Consider the following 24,723-nt stretch of genomic DNA (forward strand, 5'->3'; position numbering starts at 1 on the left):
AGCAGCGGCATCATGGCGGAGGCCGAGGAGCAGCCGCCGCCCGCTGCGACGCAGAGCGGCGGCCGGAGCGACGGCGGGGAGGAGGCCGCGGAGGGCGGGACCGCGGCGGGGCCCGCCGAACCGGCCCCACCCCCAGCCGGGTCGCCGGGCACCGAAGAGCCCGCGGGCGACACGAAAAAGAAAAGTAATGGGGTGGGAGGCCTCCGCGGGGCGGGCGGGCGCGGTGACGGGCAGGCGTGACGGCCAATGGGCGGCTTGGGCGGGCGGCTTGGGCCAATGAGCGGTGGCGGGCGGGCCCACTGTGACGCGGCGGGCGCTCCCCGCAGTTGACGTGCTGCTGAAGGCCGTGGGCGACACCCCCATCATGAGGACCAAGAAGTGGGCGGTGGAGCGGACCCGAACCATCCAGGGCCTCGTGGACTTCATCAAGAAGTTTCTCAAGCTGATGGCCTCCGAGCAGCTGGTACGGGCGGGCACCGGGCGGGGGCTGAGCGCTCAGGGCCCGTGTTGTCAAACCGGCAAAGACACTGTTGGAATCTAGGCTACAGCTGCCTGCAGGAAACCTGGAGTAGGAGCACCGAGAGAATTGTTCCAAGTAGACTCAGGATGTAATATTGAGCGAGCTGTGGGTGTGTGCAGCACGCTGTGGGTGTGTACAGCGCAGTGTGGGTGTGCTCAGCACTGACCTTTGGGTTTTTTGCAATGTCTGTATTTCTCGGTGTCTGTCAGGCAGAGCTGTGTGCACGCTGGGCAACCGTGTGTCCCAGGGAAACATTGCTAGGCATTGTGTACCTGGTGGAACTAGGTATGGAAATAGAGTATTGGAGAAGCAGTCCAGAGGTTTTTGGGATCGGCTTTCTGAATCTGAGTGTCTGTTTCCTTCAGAACTCACATCTAAAATAGTTTAGCTACTGTCATAGGACTGATTTTGCTTTTAAAATGGGGAGTTGGGAGGTGTTTGTCCTTGGGCAGCAGATTGCCGGAGTTATTTATGGATTCCTTCCTGTGGAAGTGACTAGCCAAAGTGGCCTCATGATAATACTGGAAGAGCTGGAAATACAGTTGCCCTGATTCTGTTTTTCTGCAGTGAGCTCTCAGTACAGTCCAAAGTTTTTATTGAAGATACACAATTAAAGCTAGCCTCATTAAAGTAGTCACCTAAAGTGTAGCTGAATTCATTCTATTCTTTGTTTGGAGGATCTTATGTAAGTATATAGGCATAAATGCACTGGCCTTCTGATTCACCTGGAAATCATGAGGGATCTGCTTTTCCATGGTTTAATATCTCAAAGAAGAGTGATAAGTATGATTTTGACCAAGGACATTCTCAACAGTTTGAGTCCGTGACTATTATCTCATTACCTCAGCACAAAAAAACCCAGGAGCACGTAGTCTTCCTGTGTGGCTGAAGCCTAAGGCTGTGCTTCAAGAACAAAGCCCTAGGAATTTTATATATTTTATTTGGAAATAGCACATGATACCCCAGTGTCCACTGTTGCCCCACATAGCAGATCACAAGGCCCTCTTTGTCACTGAGGATTAGTTTCTATACATGTAAATGTATTTTTTAGAGCAGGAAGTGAGAAGGATGACTTGAAAATAGAACAAGATGTTTCTTACTTCTAATTGAGCAAATCTGGAATAGCATGAGTGGTTTGGGCTGAAATAAGAGCAAGAGCTAAACCACTTTGTGCAGTATGGGAGAATAATGGGTCAGCTTGCAGGAAAGGGAAATCAGCACGTTTACTTTGGCTTGGTCATCTGGTCAGACAGAGGGGACTCCTCATAGTCCTGTTGCTCCTCCATGCTGAAGTGAAGATGATAGTAACTGGTTGTATTCTTTTATATGCTTAAAGATTATAGCAGAACTTTTGACTGCAGAATGATTCTTCTCTGTTCCCAGTGGGATCCTGTGCTATCTCCATCTCTTCTCCCTGATTTTCTTGCAGTTCATATACGTAAACCAGTCTTTTGCTCCATCTCCAGACCAAGAAGTGGGGACCCTCTATGAGGTAACTTTCATCCTGACTATCCTTTCCAAATGCATTTAGCAGGATTTGTCTGCACACCTTGGGCACTTGAAATCTCTCACTGCCCCTAGCAGTAATAGCTTGCATTTAATTGTAGTGTAATTGATGTTTACTGATCTGTGTGAATGGGGTCCAAAGAGATGTGACTTCCTGCAGTCTCTGGAACGCATTCCTTCATGTGCAGTGTGTTTCCATGCCTCTCACTGTAATGGGGAGCTTTCTCATGACAATATTCCATGACATGTTTATCTGATGGGAAGACTTTTTGTTTTGCTTCATGTATATGCTAGTCCCTGAATAATTGTAACAGATATTGTTTGTTTTTTTTTTTCTTGCAGTGTTTTGGAAGTGATGGCAAGCTTGTACTGCATTATTGCAAAACTCAGGCATGGGGATAAATGACTTGCCACACAGTTGTTCAGGTTTTCTCTTCAAAAACGGAGAAAGGACTAACTTAAACTCAAGCTGTAAACACACAGAAAGAGGGATTTTTGCATTGCTGCCTATGAACATATGGTGCAGATGAATAAGCAAAGACCTGGTTAGGCTGTATGATTACATGGCTTTTTTTCTGATGTACATCTGGGGTACAGAAAAAACACTTGCACCTGCCATGTACAGTAGAGCCAGCGTTCTTGCTGCTGACTACATAATTACTGTATCTGAAGGGAAACTTTCAGTTGTCTGCAAGACTGACTGGACAGCTCTGTCCATATGTTGTACTGAAGATAAGAGAACCTTTTTATTAAAAGTAATGTCTGTGGTACATGTAGCCTGAGATTCAGTTTACTTCTTATGTGTTGTACATCTGTGGTGTGCATCCTATTCTTTGTGAAATCTTCATCTTGAATGCGCATTATCTCATATTATTTCAAGACAATATTTTGATTTTTTTTCTTGTAATATATAGGGGTTGGTATCTTGTCTAATTACTCCACCCTTTGCCTTCATCGTGTTGGTAAGTTGAGTACCTCATTTTGGATGGCACAGCATTATGAGAGGCCTCACAATACTTCCCTCCTGCACAAATTTTGTAATGTTTTGTTGAAGGCTCAAGACTTCAGCAGTTCTCAAGCTGTTTCTTCTTGCACTGTTTAATGACTTGCATCTTTAGCTGAATGATGTAGCTAGCTGTTGCATCTAGAGTTCTTGAAAAAGTAGATATGAGCTGCTAAAACCTCTATAAATTCTCTTTTTGACTGTTGTTAATTTTCATGTTTTACCAGCTGTGTGGTCCACTAAACAGTAGCATGCAATTTATATTCTTTTGCTAAATCATAGCAGTGAGAATTTACTTGAGGTTTTTTCCATTATTGAGAGGACTTTGTACCTTGGCTAGGGTGCTGACCTTTGCTTTTATTTATTGGGGAGTTTGGGTGTGAGGGGTGGAGATCTTTAGTGGGTTTATTTGAAGTGTCTGATGTACAGTCTTTTATGTTTGTTTAAGCTGAACCAAATTAAATGTTAGTTGTTTGCTTGGAGAATGTTCTTATACTGGATAACAGTTTTTCTCCCTGATGTAATCCCGTTCTTGAGCACATACAGACAGAACAGCCATTTCTAGTTTAAATAATGTTTTTACTATAATCTGGAACTGCTATTTCATACATAAGTGGCTCTTATGTAGTCTCTGCAGCCTGTGTATTGAATTTTTTTCCACCTGAAAGGACTTCTGGAAGAGTAATACCCAGTTTAACTTACTGACGTTGCCACAGTTTGTGTGCAGCGTGCACATACACCACTGTTACACAGGCACCTGCTCTGAATGCTTGCTATATGCATTACTTGATGTATATTGGCATTTTTTAAGTGGAAAACTTGGGTTCCCTTCATTAAACTAACAAGGCAGAATTTGTTGCTAACTTTAAACTTCAAATAATCTATACTTTTGCCTGCTCAGAACCCTGATCTCATGAATCTCCATCTCTTTAAAAGAGCTGTTGCAGAGGGAAGCACTCTGATCCTGTCTGGTTGAGGAAATTGCCTGCTTAGTTACTGTGAGGCCAGCATAACCTCGACAGCCACTAGAGGGTACACAAGGACAAAGGTATTTGCATAGTTTTATCTAGGACTCTTTTTCAATCTTTTTCATAGTATGTCCACATGCTGGCTTTACAAATATAAGTAGTTTGTTCTCCCGTGTGACAGTATGTTTACCTAAGATAAGCTACTAGTCTGGTTCTCTTTAAAGAATGTTCTATTGGTGCCTTTCACCTCACTTGATCTTAACAAATGAAACTACTGATAAACTGCAAATGTGCTTTTCAGAAGTGATGCAAGAAGGTTGATGTGTGTGTGTGTGTGTACTGGGGGCATTGTGTTTTGGTTTTAAAAAGTCAAAAGACATTGAGATCTTGAAGAACTATAGGTCATTGTGTCTGCTAACTAATTATAGAAGGTTGTCATTTATGCTGAATCTATAAATAATTTTTATTCTCTGAAGCTGAATAAAAAATCGTTTGCCTCAATTCCTCAAAATGTGATAATCCAATAATGTAAAACCCATAGTATGGTCTGGATTTCCTTCTTTACCACATGCATTTTTGGACCTGGATAAATGAATCATGAAGCTTTGAATTATTAATTTATCTAAGATTCAGCTTGTTCCCTGAACAATACTTACTTTTTACTGGTTGCTTCAGCATTTTTCTGCTCTTAATCTTTTTCTAACCCCAAGTAATTTTTTTCTTGGGGTCTAGTTTACCAGTATACAGCGAGTACTTACTGATCCAGCCCTTGCTTTCTGTTTCCTCAGTGCTCCTAAGCGGCTGCCTTTATTCTGTTCCTTTTATTAACTGCCAGCTCCAGTTCTGCTAATTCCCCCATGTAACTTCCGTACCTTCTTTACAGAGAGAGTCCTCCTTTTTGACACTTTCCCTTTGGGTTTGTACCGTGCATCAGGGAGGTGGTCAGTACTTAGCTCTGGTAGCTCTTTAAGGACCATGGACTCTGTTTGGAGCTGAGGTGTGATTTTAGGTGGCAGAAAATTTTCCTTGCTCATATTCTTAAGTAACAAACCATACTGCAAACATGTCAAGTACATAATGTGTCAAGTAAACAAATAAGTGCTTCCCAGTACATTGCTTTTAGAACTTGCAAGAGACATGTTGAATCTCCTATTTTAAAAAGGGACAGTTATAGCTTCTAAAATCATAGATTGTCCTGATATGCTTTTCTCTTTGAAAAGAATATTTCCAGTAAATTGGAAACCTAAGAAGCCCAGGTTCTTAGGTTTCCAATTTACTGGAAATATTCAGTATGAGAATACAGAACATGAGCTGTGTTCTCTGCATTCGGTGTCATTTAAGTGACTTCAATTGCTAGAGTGGGAGAAAAAGGGCATGAAAGTAAAGACTGTCTCTTGGACAGATCAGTGAGAGTTGTACAAAACAAAAAATAAAAGTCTAAATTTACTCAAAGTGCTCAACTGATATGCTACTATACTGATGCTGCTACTATACCGAACTGCCAATATTTGTAATGTAATTTAATTCACTTGATTTAATGTAACTGAATTAACAGACAAATTGAAAAAAATTCAATAAATAATTTTTAAAGACTGAGAAATAAGATAAGTATTGGAAAGGGAAGTTACTACACTGTTTTTATGAAAGACCTAGTACTTCACAACATCCTGATATTAAAAAGTAATTCTATGCAAAATTCAGTTACCCTCTTTCAAGTTAATACTCACCAGATGCAAACCCTTCACACTGTGAGACACTGTTTTTATTAATTATTATAATGGTTTAGAGACTAGCTTTAATGATGGATTTCTAATTTGTAGTTTGAACTAGTCTTAAATGCACATGGAAACCTGAAGAAGCTAAATGAAACTAAAGTTACATCAAGAGTGAAATGATAAAATACACACTTGTGCCACCTATGAGCATACTGAGCAGATGTCGTCATTTCCAGGACTTTAAAGTCTCAGAAAACTACTGCTTAGACCTTAACAGATGTGTCTGTGTTATATCGCCACAACTCAAACTTGAATGTACTGATACACAGTAAAGTCACAGTGAGGGGGTTGGAAATCCACACATCCATTTTTCCAACTCCTTCCAATGCCAAAGCAGCTTCTATTTACCAATTGTCACTGTTCATGCTCATTTTGCAAGTCAAATTCTGCCTCTTTGCACAGCTTTTTGACTTATGTTGCTCTTGACTACCCTGAAGTCTCAGATATTTTTCAGAGATATTATATAAAGGTTATTCAAGACATTATCTTACTACAACATCTTGATCTTAAGGGTGAGAAAAAAAAAGGGGGAGCAAAAATTTCTTTAACTCTGGAGTTTTTCATGAGGACTGTGACTATTACAAGCTGGTATAAAATTCAATGTGCATTAAAAAAAAAAGGTTTTCAGCCTTGTTTTGTATTGGATCATCACAAGAAGAAAAACGATTGACAAGAAAACCTGTAAAATGCATTTCTTGTTTGCAAAGACCACGCTTCAGCTTTGTTAGTACCATGTTTAATATGCTTCCAAGGCTAAACATTACAAAACCCCACACTTTGCTCTTGCTTTAAGAGCAATAACGCTATGAGATGTCAGATGCCTCTTTTAGTCAGAATTAGAGCAACAAAAGCTCATTTAGAGATTGTTTCATCCTCAAATAGGTGGTTAAAAAAGGTTGAATCACATTTTTGACTGAGACCAAAATGAGTACGTTAAAGGCTTAATGTTAAGCCTGTCATACTACATCTATGTCACTAGACTTGGTAGTGCCAGGAAATTTCTGGGACACTGTAGCTCAGTCATCTGTACAGTTGGTTGTTAGAACACTTGCTGGCGCAGGTTTTGGCCTGTGCTCAATTCAGGAACTGGCAAGGTACCATTTCTGGTGGGCACTTAGGATGTGATCGGCCTGTTACAGAGTTCAGGAGGTAAATAACATTGATGAAATCTGTTCTGTGCAAGCTGGCTGCGGTGCCAGGGATCAGTCCTTGGGATACTTGTGGCTAGGTACACAGGTGAAATTTCAGGTGAGATTTCATCCCTTTTATGTGCAATAAGAAGAATTAAACTTTGGGACAAAAAAACATGGTCCCTCTTCAAACTTCAAGAACAATCTAGGGATTTTTAAAAAATTATTCCTCTGCATTCCCTCCATGCAATTGTCTCTAAATGACAGAATTGATAGGCTCTAAATGCCACAAATTTATTTGTCTTTCTTGCAGAGAAAGATGTCAATATTTTGTATTTTATTTATAGCATATGCATTTCCCACCAAAAGTGGATCAGACTGATTCTTCCAAGAGTCCCGTCTGTGGTGTGTGGTTCAATGCCACACAGCTCTTCACTGCATTGTTTGGAGTTTGCTTTTACCTTCAGCAGAGCTCATGCCCTTTAGTACTTGTTGGTTTTTTCAATGAATTACATGATTTTGTTTGTGGCATCCTCATTTCACTGGTGTTTTACTTCATGTTTTTAGCCTGAAGATGGTGTTTAACTACATGATATTTGATGCAATTGTTCTCAAGCTTTTTTTGAGAATTGCTGTGCATGCAGCAGGTTTTCATCAAAGATCTCCTGCATACTGAGTGATCAATCTCACTTTATACAACTGAAGGACAGCTGCACTGATACATTGATTCATGACTACATTGAGTCATGTAGCCCCAAAACTTGCACTACAATTGCAGATCCAGGTTTTCTCTTTAGAACCCTCTACAAACATCAGAAACTTAGGTGAACAGAGACTTAACAAAGAGGTGACTTAGTAAAAGGGGTGGAAGTAATTTCATCTGGAGGAAGAGGTGTAAGTACTCATGAGGGTATTGAAGTGCTATTGCCTGGCCAGGCTAACAGACCAAAGAGACACAGCATAGTTGTTTGCCACAAGAGTCTGGCCATTTAGACATCTTGGATCCCACCTTCAACTGGCTCACAATTTTTATTTGGAGTTACAAGATATAAAATAAAGTATAGTCACAAGCTACATTTGCAGGCCTAGTACATGGTGCAAAGTGTCTAATGCTGCAGTTTGATAATTCCATTGATCTGACTTGAAGATTTTCCTCAGTAAAGCATGAGAGAAACCTTGTGAGCTGCACCCCAGTAGGAGATGATGTGCCAGTAAGTGACTGAGCACTTCAGCTAGTAAGTGTCTCCTGGAGTTAGATGTCATGTCAAATGATTGCTTGATTTTCTTATTGGGTAAAAGCAGAGTGCTTCAGCATTTGTGCATAAAGCAAAGGTTTTGTGGTTAAAGCCCAAACACCTATTCTCCAAGACAAGTTTTTAATAGGATACTTGAGAAATACATATAATAGTTCATTTCTTCAGGTGTATGACTTCCAGCAATAAAAGCACATAAAGTCCTGCAGTCTACTTGTGCAGAATCACAACTGAGAATGTAAATACAATTCCTTTGCTGTGTGGATTTCAGTGTTCTCTTTTTTTATATTGAATTTTCAGTGACAGTTAACTGCTGTATGTGCTCAGCCCCTTGTGCCATTTTTGTTAATACGGCATAAGCAAAAGCACAAGTTGGAGAGACATAAATATTGTTCCTAATGGTGTTCAATCAGTCAAGTAATCAACTCCTGTAGAAGTTTTGGGGATCAAAAAGTAGGTTGAACAATTCCAAATTAAAAGCTGTAAACACTTTTGAATAGGAGCAAATAAAAATATAACTATATAAACTATAACAAACAGTAGCAGTTGTAAACTGCAGTAGGTAGATCCCTTACTTGTAAGAGAGGGAGGTATAAAATGTCCTTTTACTAGCAGTATTTAACTAATGACCTCATCAACTTTGTGGCAAAGGAATCAAAGTACTGAGGTGTCAGGGATTAACGGCAGTGGCATAACTAATTTTCCCCTGGATTTAAATACCAGCAAGTATATATATATATATATATATATATATATATATATACCATACCTCCAAGCACAGGTGTACAAATAAACAGAGAAATATAGCTGCTGGAAATTAGTTTCTGTCAGATCCTGTGACTATCAGAATAAGACAAAAAAATACTTGAAAACTTACCTCAGCTGCATTTCAGAACCCATAATTGTGATTCTTACATTTTATTCTTGAGAGACATTCTATTCCTTTGGGCAGTGCTTCCAACAGCTGCCAAAAGAACATGAGTTCTGCCTTTGAAATAAATGACAGGGTATTTCACACTACTTCTAACTCTCTGTAACCTACAGCAGTTTTGATAGTGCTGTATGAGACTTCTGAGGTGTACTGAAAAATGTGCTACTTGTCCATCTAATCCTTGGAGAACACCAACCAAGAGCTGACATTGAACAAAGGCAAATTTTGTTAAGAAATAAGACTCATTCTTAATTGTGGATTTGAAAAAGTTACCTAGGCAAGCGATGTGCTTGTTCATTACCTGCATTTGGCCCAGGAAGAGTGGACGTGGCTGCTGAGATCAACACAAGGGTTGTGTTTAAGAGATTTGGGATAGTCTTAGGTTCTCTCAGACCTTAAAAATCTTGAAATCATTGCAGTTTTCTCTCTCTTTCTCTCACACACATACCAACAATAATTTACAAAATACTGTTAAAGCAGGGCCTACTCTCTGCATGCCAGGAGAGGTTCTGGAGTGATGGCTGAAAATGTACCTATTCAGTACATTGATTTGTGTTTCATTCCAGTTTGCTAGATTCCAGCCCCATTTAAAACTGGGAAAGTATTGCATACTGCAGTGAAGTCAGAAATTCATTCAGGCTCTCAAGCTATTTATTAATGGCACTTCTTTTTGTCACGCCTGTACTTTCATGTACAGGTCAGGAAGAGGGAAGAGAAAGCAAGTGTGCTAAAAATCCCTTAATGTAACTGTCTGTAAGGGAAACTGCAAGCTGCCAATGTTGTGAGCACCTTTGAGCCTCAGAGCTACAGCAGGCCACACCACCAATCTGCTTCCAGATCCATAATCAAAAGGCAGACCTGAAGAGCTGAATCTTTTTTTCTCTTTAAGAAAGAATAGATGGATTTTCTTTAAATACTGTTCTATGGTGTATAGTGAATTCTGTTGCCAGAATTCATGACTAATAACAGCTTTTATAACTAATAACAGATTAATTACAACTAAGAACAGACTATTAACAGAATTCATTAACAGCTGAAGTGGAAGGAAGACAGCTGGTGTGGTATCTACTTGTTCTGGTGCCAGTATATGGATTAGATAGACTGAGGAGCGTGAGGACGGTCTGTTGTTTTAGCACGGTCTGTTTTGTCCCATTTACTATTTCTGGGTGTCATTCTGAGTGCTAATGGTTACGGCAGCCCTAAATGTTCCTGCAGAGTGCACTGGCTTTCAAGAAACAGCACTATCAACGGGCAGGCTGTCTGTAAGCAATCTCCAGCAACAATCTTCTGTGTGCTTGAAATAGCTGTGTGTCTTGTTTTGCTTTTCAGTAGAGCTTTTAGATGTATTTTTTCAAACCAACGTGTGAGTAACGGAGGCAGCGGCAGGGCGCGCTCCCCGGCGGAGGGAGAGAGATGCTTTCCGCCCGGCAGCAATAGCCAGTTCTCCTATTTCCCCCGCCGGGATACCGGAGCGCCAGACGCCCGCCGGCCCGACCTTCCCCGCTTCGCCCGGGCTCCGGCGGAGCAGCAGCAGCAGCGGGCGGTGCGAGGAGCCTCGCAGCAGCCGCCTCTGGCTGCCCCCGCCCGCCGCGGTCGGTGGCCGCGCTCACGGGGACGGGGACGGGGACGGGCAGCTGTCCGCGGGCCCGCCCGCCGGGGCGGTGGTGAGCTCCCGCCGTGCCTCCCGGCGCATAAAGGCAGGCGGCGGGGGCCGGCCCGGGACAGCGGCTGGCGGCGGCACGGCAGCGACCGGCGATGATGGAGCAGCCGGTGCAGACGGAGACCTGGAAGGCGCGGAGCCTGGAGGAGCTGATCCGTATCCTCCATCAGATATTCGCCGAGGATAAAGTCAGCGTGGACGAGGTCCAGGCGCTGATGGAGTCGTACGAGAGCAACCCCGAGGAGTGGCTGCAGTACGCCAAGTTCGACCAGTACAGGTAGAGAACACCCCGGAGCAGGGAGCCCCCGGCCGCGCAAGCAGCGGCGGTGAGGCAGAGCCGCGGACGGGGACTGGGATCAGCAGGGACGCCGGGCGAGCCCCTCCCGCTCCCGCCGCCACCCGGCCGACAGCTCCTCCGGCGGCGCCGAGGGGCCGCAGGGCAGAGGCCGCGGGGCGGGGGTCGCGGCGGGGCCGGGGGCGGGGAGCGGGCGGAGCGGCCGCGGCCAATGGCGGCCCCGGGGCTCGGGCGGGCGGCGGCTCCGCAGCCGCCCCCGGGCCGCTCCCGCTCCGGGCAGGGGGCCGCGATGGCCCGGAGAGACACAGCGGCGTGCCGCAGACCCCGAAATAAGCGATAAACCACAAAGTTGGGAGAAGGAGCCCGGGAGAAGCGCGCGGGGGGCGCGCAGAGTGACCCGCACTCAAGGCGTGCTCGGGGTCTGTGGCCGAGCCGGTGCCTGTCTGCGTGCCCTGCCGTGTCGGCGGGCCGGGATCTGCCCCGGGCTCCGGCGCAGTGCAGATCGAGGCTTTCTGCTGCTCACCGGCTGGAAGGAAAATACCTGTTGGGGTTCTAACTCCTCTTGCTCTGCCAGCGACTGATTTATCTCTGCCGCTGTTGGCTTCGCTGTCTTAAATTTCAAGATAAATACATTTTTATTCGAGTGTTTTCTTTAAAAAACAAACAAACATGGAAACAAAACCCCACTCAAACACCTCAAACTCCAAAACTTCTTTTTAACTGTGGCATCGTGACAGCATCATTCTAGCTGAATGATTCTAACATCATTCTAGAGACTTTTTTAGCCTCCTTTCACCTCTCTGTGACTATCTTCCATTTGGAACAAATCATTACATTTGTAACAGAACATAGGAAACTAAGAATCAGGAAAACAAAGTGTGTTAACATTGGTTGTGGCAACCTTTTATTTATATATTTATTTATTATTTGTTATTTATTAATTTATTTTTGTCCAGCCAGACCTGTACAGAAATAACAGCACTTGAGAAGTTTTGTCAAATGCCAGCATTGATTGTTTTCTGACATCATAGGAGAAATATGTCTACGTAATATATGTACACACTGTGGATGCAGTGAGAGGCAGTGTATAGATATAGATGTTTCCTTTGAAAGTAGTTCTCTATGAGCATCCTTTCTTGAGTAAAATAGAGTGGACTTATGGGGATACCAATTTTAAAGTATTCAGTTGACATCAGTGCACTTTCTGTGTGCCCTTGCTTGCATTTTTCAGGTGAGACTGAGGCATACCATGGTAGGCATAAATATTTTCTTTACTTGGCAAAGTGCAAATACTCATGGTTACTGCTAAAATTAAATCTGAAGGTCTCCCACTGAGCTACTTGTACCATAGCATCAGACCCAAATCAGAAGGGTCACGCTATGGGAAGCTAGAGCAAAATCCAAATCCCTTCTCTAGTGAACTTTTCAATTGAACAAGGTGATCAGTTGTTCAGGGGAAACTTAAAGGAGAGTAAAAGGAAACAAACATAAGATGTTATTTGAAAAGAAATTTTGCTCTAATAAACTTTGTTTAGAAGTAGATCCTGGCAAAACGTCCCTCACAGGTGCTTTATCCACACAAAAATGCTACAATACAAGACATGGAACTTTCAGGAACAGAGTGGGAGGACCATGTGCAGGAAGTCTGGCATCTTCATTCTTTGTTATTTTGGCTTTGTACAAATGAGTTCTGTGTAAGAGAAGGAAAGCCAAGAATATCAGAAAAGGAGCTGCAGAAGAATGTAACTATGTATTTTTCTTGTTTCATTGCAGTCCTCTGTTTCTAATTATAAGCCAGCTGCTGAAGTGACTTCATTCAATAACCATTTTGATTTGATCCTGTCTACCACTCTAGTCTGACTCACAGTTCCCAAACTCCAATCATCTATGTAATTCAAAAGAAATAGTATTCAAAATATTAGATATTCCTTTTCCTTCCCAGAAAAATAACTCTTACCAAAAAATGCCAAACTTATAAATACAATTTCATTTTTTCTAAGTAAAACTTAGATTTCAAGAAAACAGAAGAAAAATAGTTTTTGTATGTCACAACCTTCTTTCATAAACATGTTTGTATAATTTTCTCTTTTGTAGACATATTAGTACAGTTAAGAGCAAACACTTTGTATTTCAGGTACACAAGAAATCTTGTGGACAATGGAAATGGAAAGTTCAACTTGATGATCTTGTGCTGGGGTGAAGGTCATGGCAGGTTTGTATTTAAAAACTATGATTTTAGCAAACATATAAATTCCCCATATCTTTTGTATCTTTGTCATATAAAATAGAGGAAAAATAAATAAGTCCTATGGGAGCTATCAGAAGGTGTCTGGAAAGTAAGCAGTGCAGAGCTCCTATTAGTATAGCAGTCCTGAATATCTGCTGTAACTTTTGCAAGTTTGTACTCCATGACCATTTGTAAAGCACTCTTTCAAAAATGCTTTGTTTTTCTACAAAAGCTAAGCTTCTCTACTGTTTTTAATCCCAGAGATATGACCCTGTTTAACCTGTCCCATACAACAGACCCATATAACACCCGACCTCAGAAGCAGGACTAGGTGCAGTTTAAATAGTCTTCACTCTTTCAGGATGTTTAAATCTGCCTTTGTGGCAAGATGAGAAAAGTAGATTTGGATTAGGACTGCCGACAGGGAGGAGGGAGCCCCTTTCCAGAACTGTTTGGCTTTCTCTAGGTTCGTGCATCCCATCTCTTCCCTCAAAATGGATCATAATGCTGATATGGCCTCCCAAGTCATGTGCATAGACTGTTCACTAGGTTGTGTTGTCCTACACTATGTCAGGGCAGGATCTGTCTCTTGGAAGGTCTTTCACAAAGTGTGGGCTGAAGCAAAAAATGCAATAGCAAATATGCAGGTTTTGGACTGAATATTCTCAAATCTAAATAGAAAACCTAAGGAGATGTTGGAACAGGGTTTTTGTGTTTGTTGCAATTGATCATGTATGGCATTCTTTAGAGGATGCCATAATATGAAACTCAGAGCAATACAGAAACTGAGCTCACCACCTCTACTCCTCCTAGGCTATTCCCACACAGCCTGTAATTTATGTTAAACTGTGTTCAAGTTGGATGGACATTTGTTACAGCTAGACTGAGACAAGCTGGTTTTGCTTCCTGCAAGACGAAGGTCAGATTTTCTCATGTTATTTGGAAGGACCATGACAAAGTGGCATTTGTGAAGTGTTCTGTGCCTGAAGCAAGCTCTGCTCTCTCAGCATCTCAGTTTGCAAGAAATCCTAATTTCTGCTGAATAGAAACAGTAATGTACAAGTACCAAGTTTTTGATTGCAACTTATTAGCGCTGTACTTCAGAGGGTCAAATTCCCTCTTCTCCTTTGCCCCAATGAGTGGAGAGCTCTCCCTTTATCCTAATCCTGTTTACTTCTATAATAGTTACTCCTGCAGTTAAAGAAAAATAAACCAATACTAAACTAAATATCTAACCCATATGTAATCTCTGAATGTGGAAAATAAAACATGCTTCAGAGCAAGAAGAGAGATCAAGAAAGCAAACAAATCCTACCAGATTCTGTTGAGTTTCAACATGAAAATGCCAGTGAAATTAACAGCTTAGTATAGCTGGTTGTATTTAGTACTCTCAGAGTGAGAAGTATGGCTTTTTTTTTTTCAGCAATGCATGTGAATCCCAGCAGTAAAGGGGCTATAGAAATTAAGCAGCATTAGCTCATTTCTTCATATTTTGGAAGTGAGCATGGTGGATTTACAGAGATCAGGTACATTTGCAAGTTTGTATCAGCCTTTTCCTGGGATCGTGGTAGAAGCATTGTTTTGTTTCTTGGCCCAGAAGAGTTTTTGCATTCTGGAGAAATTTTCAGCCCTACTCCTTTCTCCAGACTTTCTTTGTGGTTCTCCATATTGAAGTCATAGGCTGACCAATATCTGACTTTTCTCCAAATCTTGCTGTATATGAACTTAGCTCAATATATTTCCATAGCAGCAGTGTAAGTAGACGTTCCTTAATACACGTCCTTTGTGGAATGGAATTTCATTCTAAGGTTTTGTCCTCATACAATATGCTATGTTGTCTGTCTTGCACTGAAATTAAATATGCATATCACACTGAGTTTGGTTATTCTTTTTACATATATAGCAGTATCCATGATCACACTGACTCACACTGCTTTATGAAGATCCTCCAGGGAAATCTAAAGGAGACTCTGTTTGAATGGCCTGAGAAAAAAGGAAATGGTGAAATGACTAAGAAATCAGAACGAGTTTTGAGAGAAAATCAATGTGCCTACATTAATGGTAAGATATTAAGCTTGTTTTGACAATTATCTGTCCATGAGTCTTATTCCTAACAGAAGAGTTCGTCTGCTTTTTAGTCTCCTACATTTAACAGTATAATACCTATGGCTCTATGCACAGTTTAAGAATGTGACTCTTTAGACTCTGCAGAAGCCTATATTTAGATTCAGTAAAATAAAGACCCGCATCAAAAATGTGCTTTTCACTCACTCTTAAAGCATTGTAGCAATTGCTTGTAGCAATAATAATAATAATATACTGAGTATCTCCTCTAGTCCAAACAGCCTTTAGTATTCTGCCCCTAATGATTATGTGAAATTGCTTGTAAATATAAACTTGTATAGCATTTTTTAAGTAATAAGAGAAGCAAAGTTTAGGTAGCTTGATCACCTTGCTTTTTTTTTTTTGGTTCTCAAAGAAGTAATCTTTTTACTCAGTCATGGAAAATTTATGTTGAAAATGTAAAAACTGTCTATGAAATAAATTGACCAGCCAGGAACAGAAACCTGTGACAGTGCTACTTCTTGTCCAAATCAACAAAAGGCTGTAGTGCTGAATGCAGTGTGAGCAAAACTGAAATTCCCAATCTACAAAAAAAAAAACAACCACAATGTTGAGAATGACTAAGATTCCATCAGTAAGGCTCTTTAAGTACCTAAATCCACGCCATCAACCCATGTATCTGTAACTATTACCACCTCCTGCTTTGCTGGAGACCATTCTGGAGTTGCCATCTGGGTGTAATGTGTGCTGGTGCTATGAAAGACCCTGCACATTGTGCTGGACCACTTTGAGTTCAACAGAACAAAGGTGAAGCAGCAGACAAGCAGGTCATCTGCTTCATATGTCATGGGTAAAACACTGGAGAGCGCATCTAGAGGGGCTGACCTTGGGAACTTCCCAGCTAGAGGAAGACTCGTGTTGGGTTAGGAACTTAGCCAGGGTGAGGGCACTGGGGAGAAAGACTGGTGTTCTGCAGCCCTCTGTTGAAGCTTTGCCGTGCTAAATGAAAACACTGAATTATAGGACAGGAAATGGCTTGACACATCTGCTGATGCTCCTGTGCCAGGGACATGGGTCCTCCACCTCAGTCAGGTTTCCCTGCATATGCAGTCCTTTCCAACGCAAACAACTGCAGACTCTGTGCATCTTACCCAAAGCTTCCTCAGCTGTTTAAAACAAATTTGGTATCCAGTTCTCTGAGGCTGTTTGGATCTCTGCCATGTTTCATAACAGATGTTTTGGTTTAAAAGGAACACGTTAAACAAGCAGAAGGAAAACACTGACAGTGTGTTGATTGCCATAATTACATTGATAGCGAGTGCCTTCATGATTCTACTGTGTGCTTCTTGGTTGCTCTTGTACGTAAGGGTCAGAAACCACTAAACTGTGTTTATTTGAGTTCTCTGTTAGATGAGCAAAGATTTAGGACTTTCCCCCAGCTGCTACATCCTCTATTTAGACAAAATATGTTAACAACACTTTGGGCTTCCAATCAGAGTTAAGAGTGTACTCATGACTCTCAGGGTACCATGGCTATGTTGCACAATACATGTCCAGGTATTATATAACAAATTCAAGTACAAAGGCCTGAGCTGTTTTTACAGCAGGATCATAAATTAAATAATTTATGTTTTTACAGCAGGGTCATAAATTAAATTCAAGGTCTCTCTTAAGTAACTCAAAACCTCCATTTTAGTGTAGAATGGACATGGTTTGTTTCACAGATGTGATTCTTCATACCTTACATTTTTCTGTAATTGCTTGATTTTGCTTAGTATTCAGTCATGACTGGAAGTGTGTCAGTCACTATTGATTAGTCGCTTTATAGGAAAGTGTAAACAATGAAAAATGTGTTCTCCAAACCAATAAACTGGAAGGATTCATTAGGAAACAGATGCCTGCAGTAGAAGACACCATATGTCTGCCCATAAGTCCATGCCCCAAATGCATGTAGCTGACTTTCAATGTGACTAATATCCTTGTTACTTGTATAATACAAAAGCTTTTGCCTCCTTCTCGCTTCTGAAAAATGTATAGCAACAGGTCTCCTAGGAAAATAAATGAGCTTGAAGTCCTTTGGGAATGAGAGCTAGAAAAATATTTACTGTATGGTCTTCCTTAATTTTCTTGGGATTTCTGTTGGCCTTTATCCTGTGGCAGAAATTACATGAACTGTGGAAGGCAATAACACGTTTTGAATTACCAGTGTATTTAGGAATCTGTGCTAGAGAACACCAGTCAAATTCCCTGTACTGAGTTACTTGTTGCCCATAGAAGTATGGCCATGCCTATTTGCTCATGAGTTACAGTTTAAAAAGTATTTTTCCTAGGCAATTGAGATCTCATTGGATCTTCCTGCTAACACACCTTCTTTTTGCCATTTTGTGCCTTTGCTGGTGTAGACTCCATTGGCCTGCACCGTGTGGAGAACATAAGCCACACAGAGCCTGCTGTCAGCCTGCATTTGTACAGCCCACCCTTCGACACCTGCAACACCTTTGATCAGAGGACTGGGCACAAGCACAAAGTCACGATGACCTTCTACAGCCAGTTTGGAGAAAGGACTGTCTGCGTAAGTACAAGATGAGGTGCTCCTCACCCAGCCCCAGGCTCTGAGCGCTGTAGGGATGGGCACAAGGGGCTGCCCTGCTGCCTGCACAGGCTGCAGTGACCCTGCCCTGGGACATGCAGAAGGGTCAGCACCTCTGCCCTTCCTGGGCCATCTCCTCTTGGATCAGATAAAACTTGTTTTCAAGTACTCTTTGATTGGTCAAGTTGCACCTCCCTTATGTGGAGTTCCCTATTTTGTTGCCTTCCTCTCCTTCAGAGCAGAGAGGATTAGTGAGACATCTGCTACTAGTTAAGCATCTTCAGGCTGCAAATGATGGTAAATACAACCTAGCCCATGGAAAGTGTGAAGTAGCTACTTTGTTTTGGCCAGTATTAGTCAGGTGTGACGTTTCCTGCCTAAACTGTCCTGCCAAAAGGGATCACATTTCAAGAGGTTTTAAACCTTGTAGCTTACTGTAAATACTTCTTTAATCAATTCAATTCTTCATAATCACAATATTCAGAGAGTAAGACATGCTCTGAGAGTAAGAGTAGGCCAGTTGTCTGTTGTCTGCATTCTTAGGCAATGGGTGATTTTATTTGGATAGGAAAGAAATCTTAAGACCATTTTTGGAGCAACCAAGCTGGAACACATGAGAGGGGTTAACAGGGTTTCAGCACTATTCCATGCATTGGGAAAAATAACTGCTTAACTGTGGAGAAAAGACTGATTCTGGATGTTCAGCCAAAGATGTTCAAACACTATTTAGTTTTGTTTGATACTGAACACTTTCATTTTCCTTGAAGCCAGAAATTCAGTGCTCAGGAGTTTCCTAGAGCAAGTCCTTAGTCAGATCAATTTAAAGTTTTTTATAGTTGTAAAGTACCATGTAAATTATTTTTCTGAAGCCTGCCACATTACCAAACAGCTGAAAAAGAAATTTTAGCCTTGCCAAGTTTGAAAAGTTCTTGAGAAATAAATTTGAATTTATAGTTCAGATTTTAAAGGGTAATTAACATGGAAGAATTCTGAACAAAAATAATGCAAGGATTCAGTGTTTGTTTTCTTTCTTTTTCTTTTAAGTCTTTATTGAATATTTAGTACGTAAGATAGTACGTGAGACTACGTATTTTGGCTTGGAGTGTTTCCCTACTCTGATCTGTAACCATCTGGCAGTGTTTTCACCATTTATGGGGCAGTGGATCTGGCTTACAAGAAAGAGCTAAATCTTAATTGTCAGGTCTCTTTCATGAATTCGTCTAAATGGAATTCCGTTAAACAAGAAGGTGGTAGCAAGTCTGGACCATTCAGCTGCCTAAAATGACTTCATGCTACAAAAACCTTCTGGTCTCAGTGACTTGGTTTCTGGTGAACAGACTGGAAAAGCAAACTTTCTTCTGCTTACCAGATCACTGAAGGACCCAGGGAAGCAGAGATCTATAAATGATAAATACCAAGAGAGTAATGTAAAGTAATTTGTTTGTCTTTTATGAGTGAGAAGATTGGCTGAACAAAAGCACATTCAGTTCTTCCTCTTTGTCTTAATTATTTTAGAAAAAATTTAAATTTTAGATAAAATTTAAATTTATAGATAAAAGACACATGTAAATCCCTTGTGATTTCTGGCCTCTGGCCATGATGAAGTCTTGATTAACTAACTCTCCAGGAAACACACAATAAGTTATATAAGCTTAATAAAAAAAACAGTATGTGTGTCAAAGGACTTGCCCATTGGAGTAACTGCATAGTTTAAGTACAAAACATGAGAATACTGATAGGAAAGTCCACTGACAGAAAAGTGATTTTGTGTTGGGTGTCACAGCACACCAGTTTCTTCTGCCAGGAATTTTGCAGGGGGAGGCAGTATCTGTTTGCAGCCTGTCTTCCAAGCTGGACATTCAAGCAGTTTCTGTCAAAATGAAGTAGAGCAGGCTATCGGGGAGACAAGATAGTCTGAAGTAGGAAGCAGTCCTCAGCAGTCCCTTCTGCCATGAGCTTACTCATGGTCACCCAGAGCTAATAGACAGGATGACTTTTTCAGGCACATAGTGCCTTCTACAAAACTCTGTCAAGGAGCACTGAAAACATACACTCCAGGTATTTTTAGGAGCTACTCTGAGAACAAAGGTACACAACGAGACCATGAAATAGGCAGTGACAGTTTCTTTCCTCAAAGCAACAACTTCTCCTCTTTCCTTTTAGGCTACAGGAGTGCCGCAGGAGAACAACTGAGAAGCATCAGCACGCGTTTGCGTAAGACCTGCTGAATGTTTAACCAGGGACAGAAGACTTGCATGGCTAAGGCTGACAGCCAGATCCATTTCATTACTTGTACATGGGAGTACTCTAGGGCAGCCTCCAGACCACACACAGTTTCCTCGAGCAAATGCCAATTATGGGACACTAAGCTAACTAGTGCCATAACCTGCTTCAGAGGTTAGATGCCTTTTCTTAGGCTCCTGTTAGAATTAAATAGCAGGTTGTCTAATTATAGCGCCTTTTAAACTCCACCTTGGATGTCACACTGAGAATATCAGAAATAGGGTTTTTAAACATCATCTGATTCTTCTCAATAAACCTATGGGGATGTATGCTCTCAATGTAATTAGTAACTATATAAACTTCTAAGCTTCCAGTCACTTGTACTTATGGGTAGTACAGTAGATACAACTAACAGCAGTGCATTTTTTTTAATTAAGTCTTTTAGGTTTTAATGCTTTAGGCCATCTTGATAGTTTTGTGCATTTTTTTACCTTTTTTTTTTACAATTTAATTTGTCAGATCGTGTTTTAAATAGGAACAGAGAAATGCTTCATGCATGATGATTTTCAAAACTGATCCCACAGAGATTTGACGTTTAAGAAGACTAATAATACTTAATTAAGCTAATGTCCAGTTTCCAAAGCATTCTGTGTAGCTAATGAAGAAGAAAACTGAAATAAAACTGGATTTCTGCACTGATTTCAGAGTTTTAAACTTTTTTTTCACTGTAACTAAAATACTCATCACACTTTACCAAAATCCACATTCCTCATGAAATTTTTTCCAAGTAATACACTGTTAGAAAAGACTTTTAAAAGCTGGCAGTATGTCAAACATGCAAAGAATCCTGACTCAAATTAAGTTGGGGGCAGTTCTGTCACTGAGTGTGCTGATGTTTAATTTTATCCTCCAGATTTAGTCACAGGGAAAGAACCTTCTTGAAAAGAGTTAACTGTAATTAAACACATAAAAATCAGCAAAGCTGAGTGATGGAGACTATCTCATTCATTTAATGCAGTTAATAACATGTTCTCAAGGAGGGAATGTGTAGCAATTCTCCTAGTCTCGTAGGTGACTGCTGGTTAGTCAGAGAGCAGTTTAAATTTTGTCAGTATTGGGCTGAGTCACATATTTCCCTCTATATTGACAAGCCCAGGAAATATTTACTTTATGAGACCCCATTTCCAGAGAGGCTGTGTCAAATTTTTAGAAAATATTTGAGCAGTGTAAATGTTTTTGAATGAACCTGTGACTTGTTTTGAAAGTGTAACAGCATGAGAGATGAGCTGAGGCTGGAAGTCTGGCTGTCCTGCTCATGCAGGGTCATCTACAGCAGATTACTCAGGACTATGCCTAATTGGATTTTGAGTATCTACAAGGACCAAGGCACTACAGCCTCTCTGGGCTTTTGGTGTTTTATCACCTTTTCAGTAAAAAAGGCTTATGTTTACACAAAATGTCTTGTATTTCAGTTTGCACCCAGTGCTTTTTGTTCTCCTCATCCTTCCTGCAGAAAATAAGCAGTTTCACTTAATTAACTTCAATTACAGCATATTAATCAGGTTTTTGCTTACTAGGTAGAATTAAAGAACAAACTTTACAGCTTGTAGACCACATGTTCAGTCAGGCCAGGGGGAATGGAAGATCAGGGAGACAGCCAAGAAGGCACAGTAGATGAGAGCAGCTAGCTGTTCTAGGATGCACACACAGAGAACCCCAGATACTTCTCCAGCTAGTCACTCATATGCCTAGCGAGTGGAACAGAGGAAATACGGGCAGAAGTGATAACAACAATCTACACGAGTTGTCCCAAGTACAGTTTAGCCATGGTAAGCATGATATCATGCATTGCATAGCATAATACAGGAATTAAGGTGTTTCAGAAGAAGGTAGCTACTGGGGAGTTGTGTCCTCTGTACTTCAACATGGTAGCCTGCCCAACATAAAGGGTACAAATACAGGAAACTTCAAGAGAAATGTGTAATTGAGTCCAGAGCCTTTGGAACACATACCACAGCCACTACATTTGATACTTCCTAAGCATTAGCTAAGCATCAGGTGCTCTGAACAGCACAAGCATAAAGCTACTACCTACCTACTAAAAGCAATATTCAGTCAACAAATATCAAGTAATATAATGAGAAGCATAATCACCTTTCCACTCACACAAATATGCTCGTATGACTTGTGCTGGTTTAAAACACAGGAACCAGTAATAGCAAAATAGTATTTGCACACTATTATGGCTGAACGGCCAGCGTATTAAATCTTCTAGCATATGAATGTACCTTAGGTTTGGAATAGTGTTAACTGGCCATCTGATGAGGTAGCAATATGCTGTAGGCTAACAATTAGATTTCATTGGGCAATAAACAGATGTTTAGCATTTCATATGCTTTTACCTGAAAGGTGCTATTGACCAATGTCACTGTAAATTGAAGAGAGTTTAACATTTAACTGAGTTACTGCTAAGATCTTTACATGCTGAGAGAAACTGCCTCAAATCATCCAGGTTGGTAATAGCAGGAGGAACTCAGCCTAAATATGATTTGATGCATTAACCAAGACTTCAGTGAAGGAGCTGTAATAGAAAGACATAGGAAGGCAAAGTAATGCCAGGATTGGAGTGAAGTGCAATATTTTCATAAATTCAGCAAATTCCAAGGGTGTGGTGTTTTTTGTTGGAGTGTTGTTATTATTAGCAAGAAGAGAAACTGTTTATCAAAGACATGTTTGAGATGGGAAGGCTCCATAGCCAAGAGTCACTGGGAAGGTATGTGCCATATGCAAGGGAAAATATGACAGTGGGGGCTCTCCAGGAAAGGAAAGGCCCTCTCAGTTAATTTGGCTGTGGCTGACAAGGGCTAGATACAATGAAACTGGAGACATGTTTGAGGGGGGGTTCACTTACCTATAAACATCAAGTGAGCAGTTCTTTTGCTTCACATGCTGAGATCTATGACCTCTAAAGCCTCTAGCAGAAATTGTTTCTCAAAGAGGGTCTCTTGCTGCCTAAAGAGTTTCTTAATGTTCTTGCAGATAATTGAGCCTGAAGTTACCTTGTGTCTAGCTCACTACAAAATCTTGGCATACACAAATCAGTTCAATTTTTTTATTTAAGCCTTGAGTCTCTTGATGTTTTAACATTGTTCATCATTGTCCATTGTTGATGTAGAGGAACACAGAACCAAAATCCACCCTATATATAACCCTTCTTTCATTACAGTTTTTTTTCTTAAACCACAAAGATACAAGATGTGCTAGCAAGTCCCTGTAGTTATTTTTTCACACACCTCTCATCACTGAGAGAAAGCTGTGTTGCAAGAATATAGCCTTCCCATGGGTAAAAGAGGTGACCTGCCTACAGTAACTGTTTGCAGAGACAAACAGAACAAATCAAGCAGAAGCTCAGTGCTTTTCAACCATACCATATACTGTGCTCTTGCCAGTTTTGCTCATGAAAGATTTCACTGTCCTTGAACATCAGTCATATGTTCTGTGAATGGAGAGTAATTTCATTCACTGTCTCTAGTAAAGGAAACAAAACAACCATGGATCAACTGTGCAGGTCTTCCAGACTAGCTCTGACACTTGTAGCTCTTATGAAGCTTTACTCAATAATTTAATCTCAAATCTCTGAACCCTGTGGTGCTTAAGACTACAGTATATTTCTTCAGGGATTAATGACCCCCAAAATAGGCATAGACAAACTCTTCTGACCAATTTGATCTTTTGTGCATGCCACACAAAAAACATTTGAGGGTTTTTTCAAAAAGTAATGAAAACATCTTACGCCTTTTCCAGATCCATCTCCCCTTTGCTTTTACTCTCCAGTTCACTAGAAACCTTTGGTACAGACAGATAAGTACATTATTTTCTCTTAAAACTTAACTTCTTGACATTTAAGGTGTACCTCCTTCCTCTCTCATTGCAGGTTGAAAGGAACACATTAAGTTAAAATCAACTCTATTTTCACTTCACTTTTTCCAGTAGGAAAAAATTCTTTCCTGAACCACAAAGATAATGTGTATATATTGTTCACTGACTTGTGCTTTAGTTTATTTTTCATGTCTATTCTATGCTTTCAGCCCCCTGTGCTTCCTCCCAGGCTTAGTTTAGCTCTTTGGTCGAAACATGGTGATGGACATTTTAAAACATGAGGGATACATGTGAATTAATGATATTTCTTAGGAGATGAAACATCATTAACCTACTTATTTAATTCATAATTATTAGAGGAACAGCATAAGAGGATTGTGTGGCACATGCTACCCTGATCTGGCCAGTTTCCCTGAGAACCATGAATCACATGAATCACAAAGCTGCCATGAGAAAAATATATTGCCTGACCAGAAAGAAAAATTTCTGCTGCAAAGGACAGCTCCCACTCAGTATTCCAAATCAGATCCTCAGGATCTTTTGGTTTTCTTTTTTGTTTGTTTTTGTTTCTGTTTTATTTGCTTTATAAAACACATTGTCAATGCAAGGCATTTGATTTTCATTGTAAATCACTGTCTTGGGAAGCTCTGAGAGTCACAGTCAGAGAAAGAAACCCCTTCTCCCTAGTTGAAAAAGATC

The 24,723-nt window shown here is 40.9% G+C and overlaps 2 protein-coding genes across 2 annotated transcripts; both read left to right on the plus strand.

Annotated features, from left to right (window-relative positions):
* Positions 1-4: 4 nt before the first annotated feature.
* Positions 5-4,498, plus strand: ATG12 (autophagy related 12). Its single transcript, XM_036402878.2, has 4 exons — positions 5-184; positions 327-463; positions 1,950-2,012; positions 2,369-4,498. The coding sequence occupies exons 1-4, from the start codon at positions 13-15 to the stop codon at positions 2,426-2,428; spliced, it is 432 nt and encodes a 143-aa protein (XP_036258771.1). The 5' UTR covers positions 5-12; the 3' UTR covers positions 2,429-4,498.
* Positions 4,499-9,789: 5,291 nt separating this feature from the next.
* Positions 9,790-20,844, plus strand: CDO1 (cysteine dioxygenase type 1). Its single transcript, XM_036402877.2, has 5 exons — positions 9,790-11,023; positions 13,176-13,253; positions 15,172-15,329; positions 17,735-17,904; positions 20,086-20,844. Exons 1-5 carry the CDS (start codon positions 10,842-10,844, stop codon positions 20,113-20,115), a joined length of 618 nt encoding a protein of 205 aa, XP_036258770.1. The 5' UTR covers positions 9,790-10,841; the 3' UTR covers positions 20,116-20,844.
* Positions 20,845-24,723: the final 3,879 nt, after the last annotated feature.

Source organism: Molothrus ater, chromosome Z (genome assembly GCF_012460135.2).
Source record: "Molothrus ater isolate BHLD 08-10-18 breed brown headed cowbird chromosome Z, BPBGC_Mater_1.1, whole genome shotgun sequence".
Taxonomy (NCBI): Eukaryota; Metazoa; Chordata; class Aves; order Passeriformes; family Icteridae; genus Molothrus; species Molothrus ater.

Bases quoted from the DNA above. Each gene is read 5' to 3' on its own strand.
- ATG12 (XM_036402878.2), top strand. From the start codon at position 13: ATGGCGGAGGCCGAGGAGCAGCCGCCGCCCGCTGCGACGCAGAGCGGC. The intron at 464-1,949 runs GTACGGGCGGGC...ATTTTCTTGCAG, and splicing joins TGATGGCCTCCGAGCAGCTG to TTCATATACGTAAACCAGTC. The intron at 2,013-2,368 runs GTAACTTTCATC...TTTTTCTTGCAG, and splicing joins AAGTGGGGACCCTCTATGAG to TGTTTTGGAAGTGATGGCAA.
- CDO1 (XM_036402877.2), top strand. From the start codon at position 10,842: ATGATGGAGCAGCCGGTGCAGACGGAGACCTGGAAGGCGCGGAGCCTG. The intron at 13,254-15,171 runs GTTTGTATTTAA...TTACATATATAG, and splicing joins TGGGGTGAAGGTCATGGCAG to CAGTATCCATGATCACACTG. The intron at 17,905-20,085 runs GTAAGTACAAGA...CTTTCCTTTTAG, and splicing joins TTGGAGAAAGGACTGTCTGC to GCTACAGGAGTGCCGCAGGA.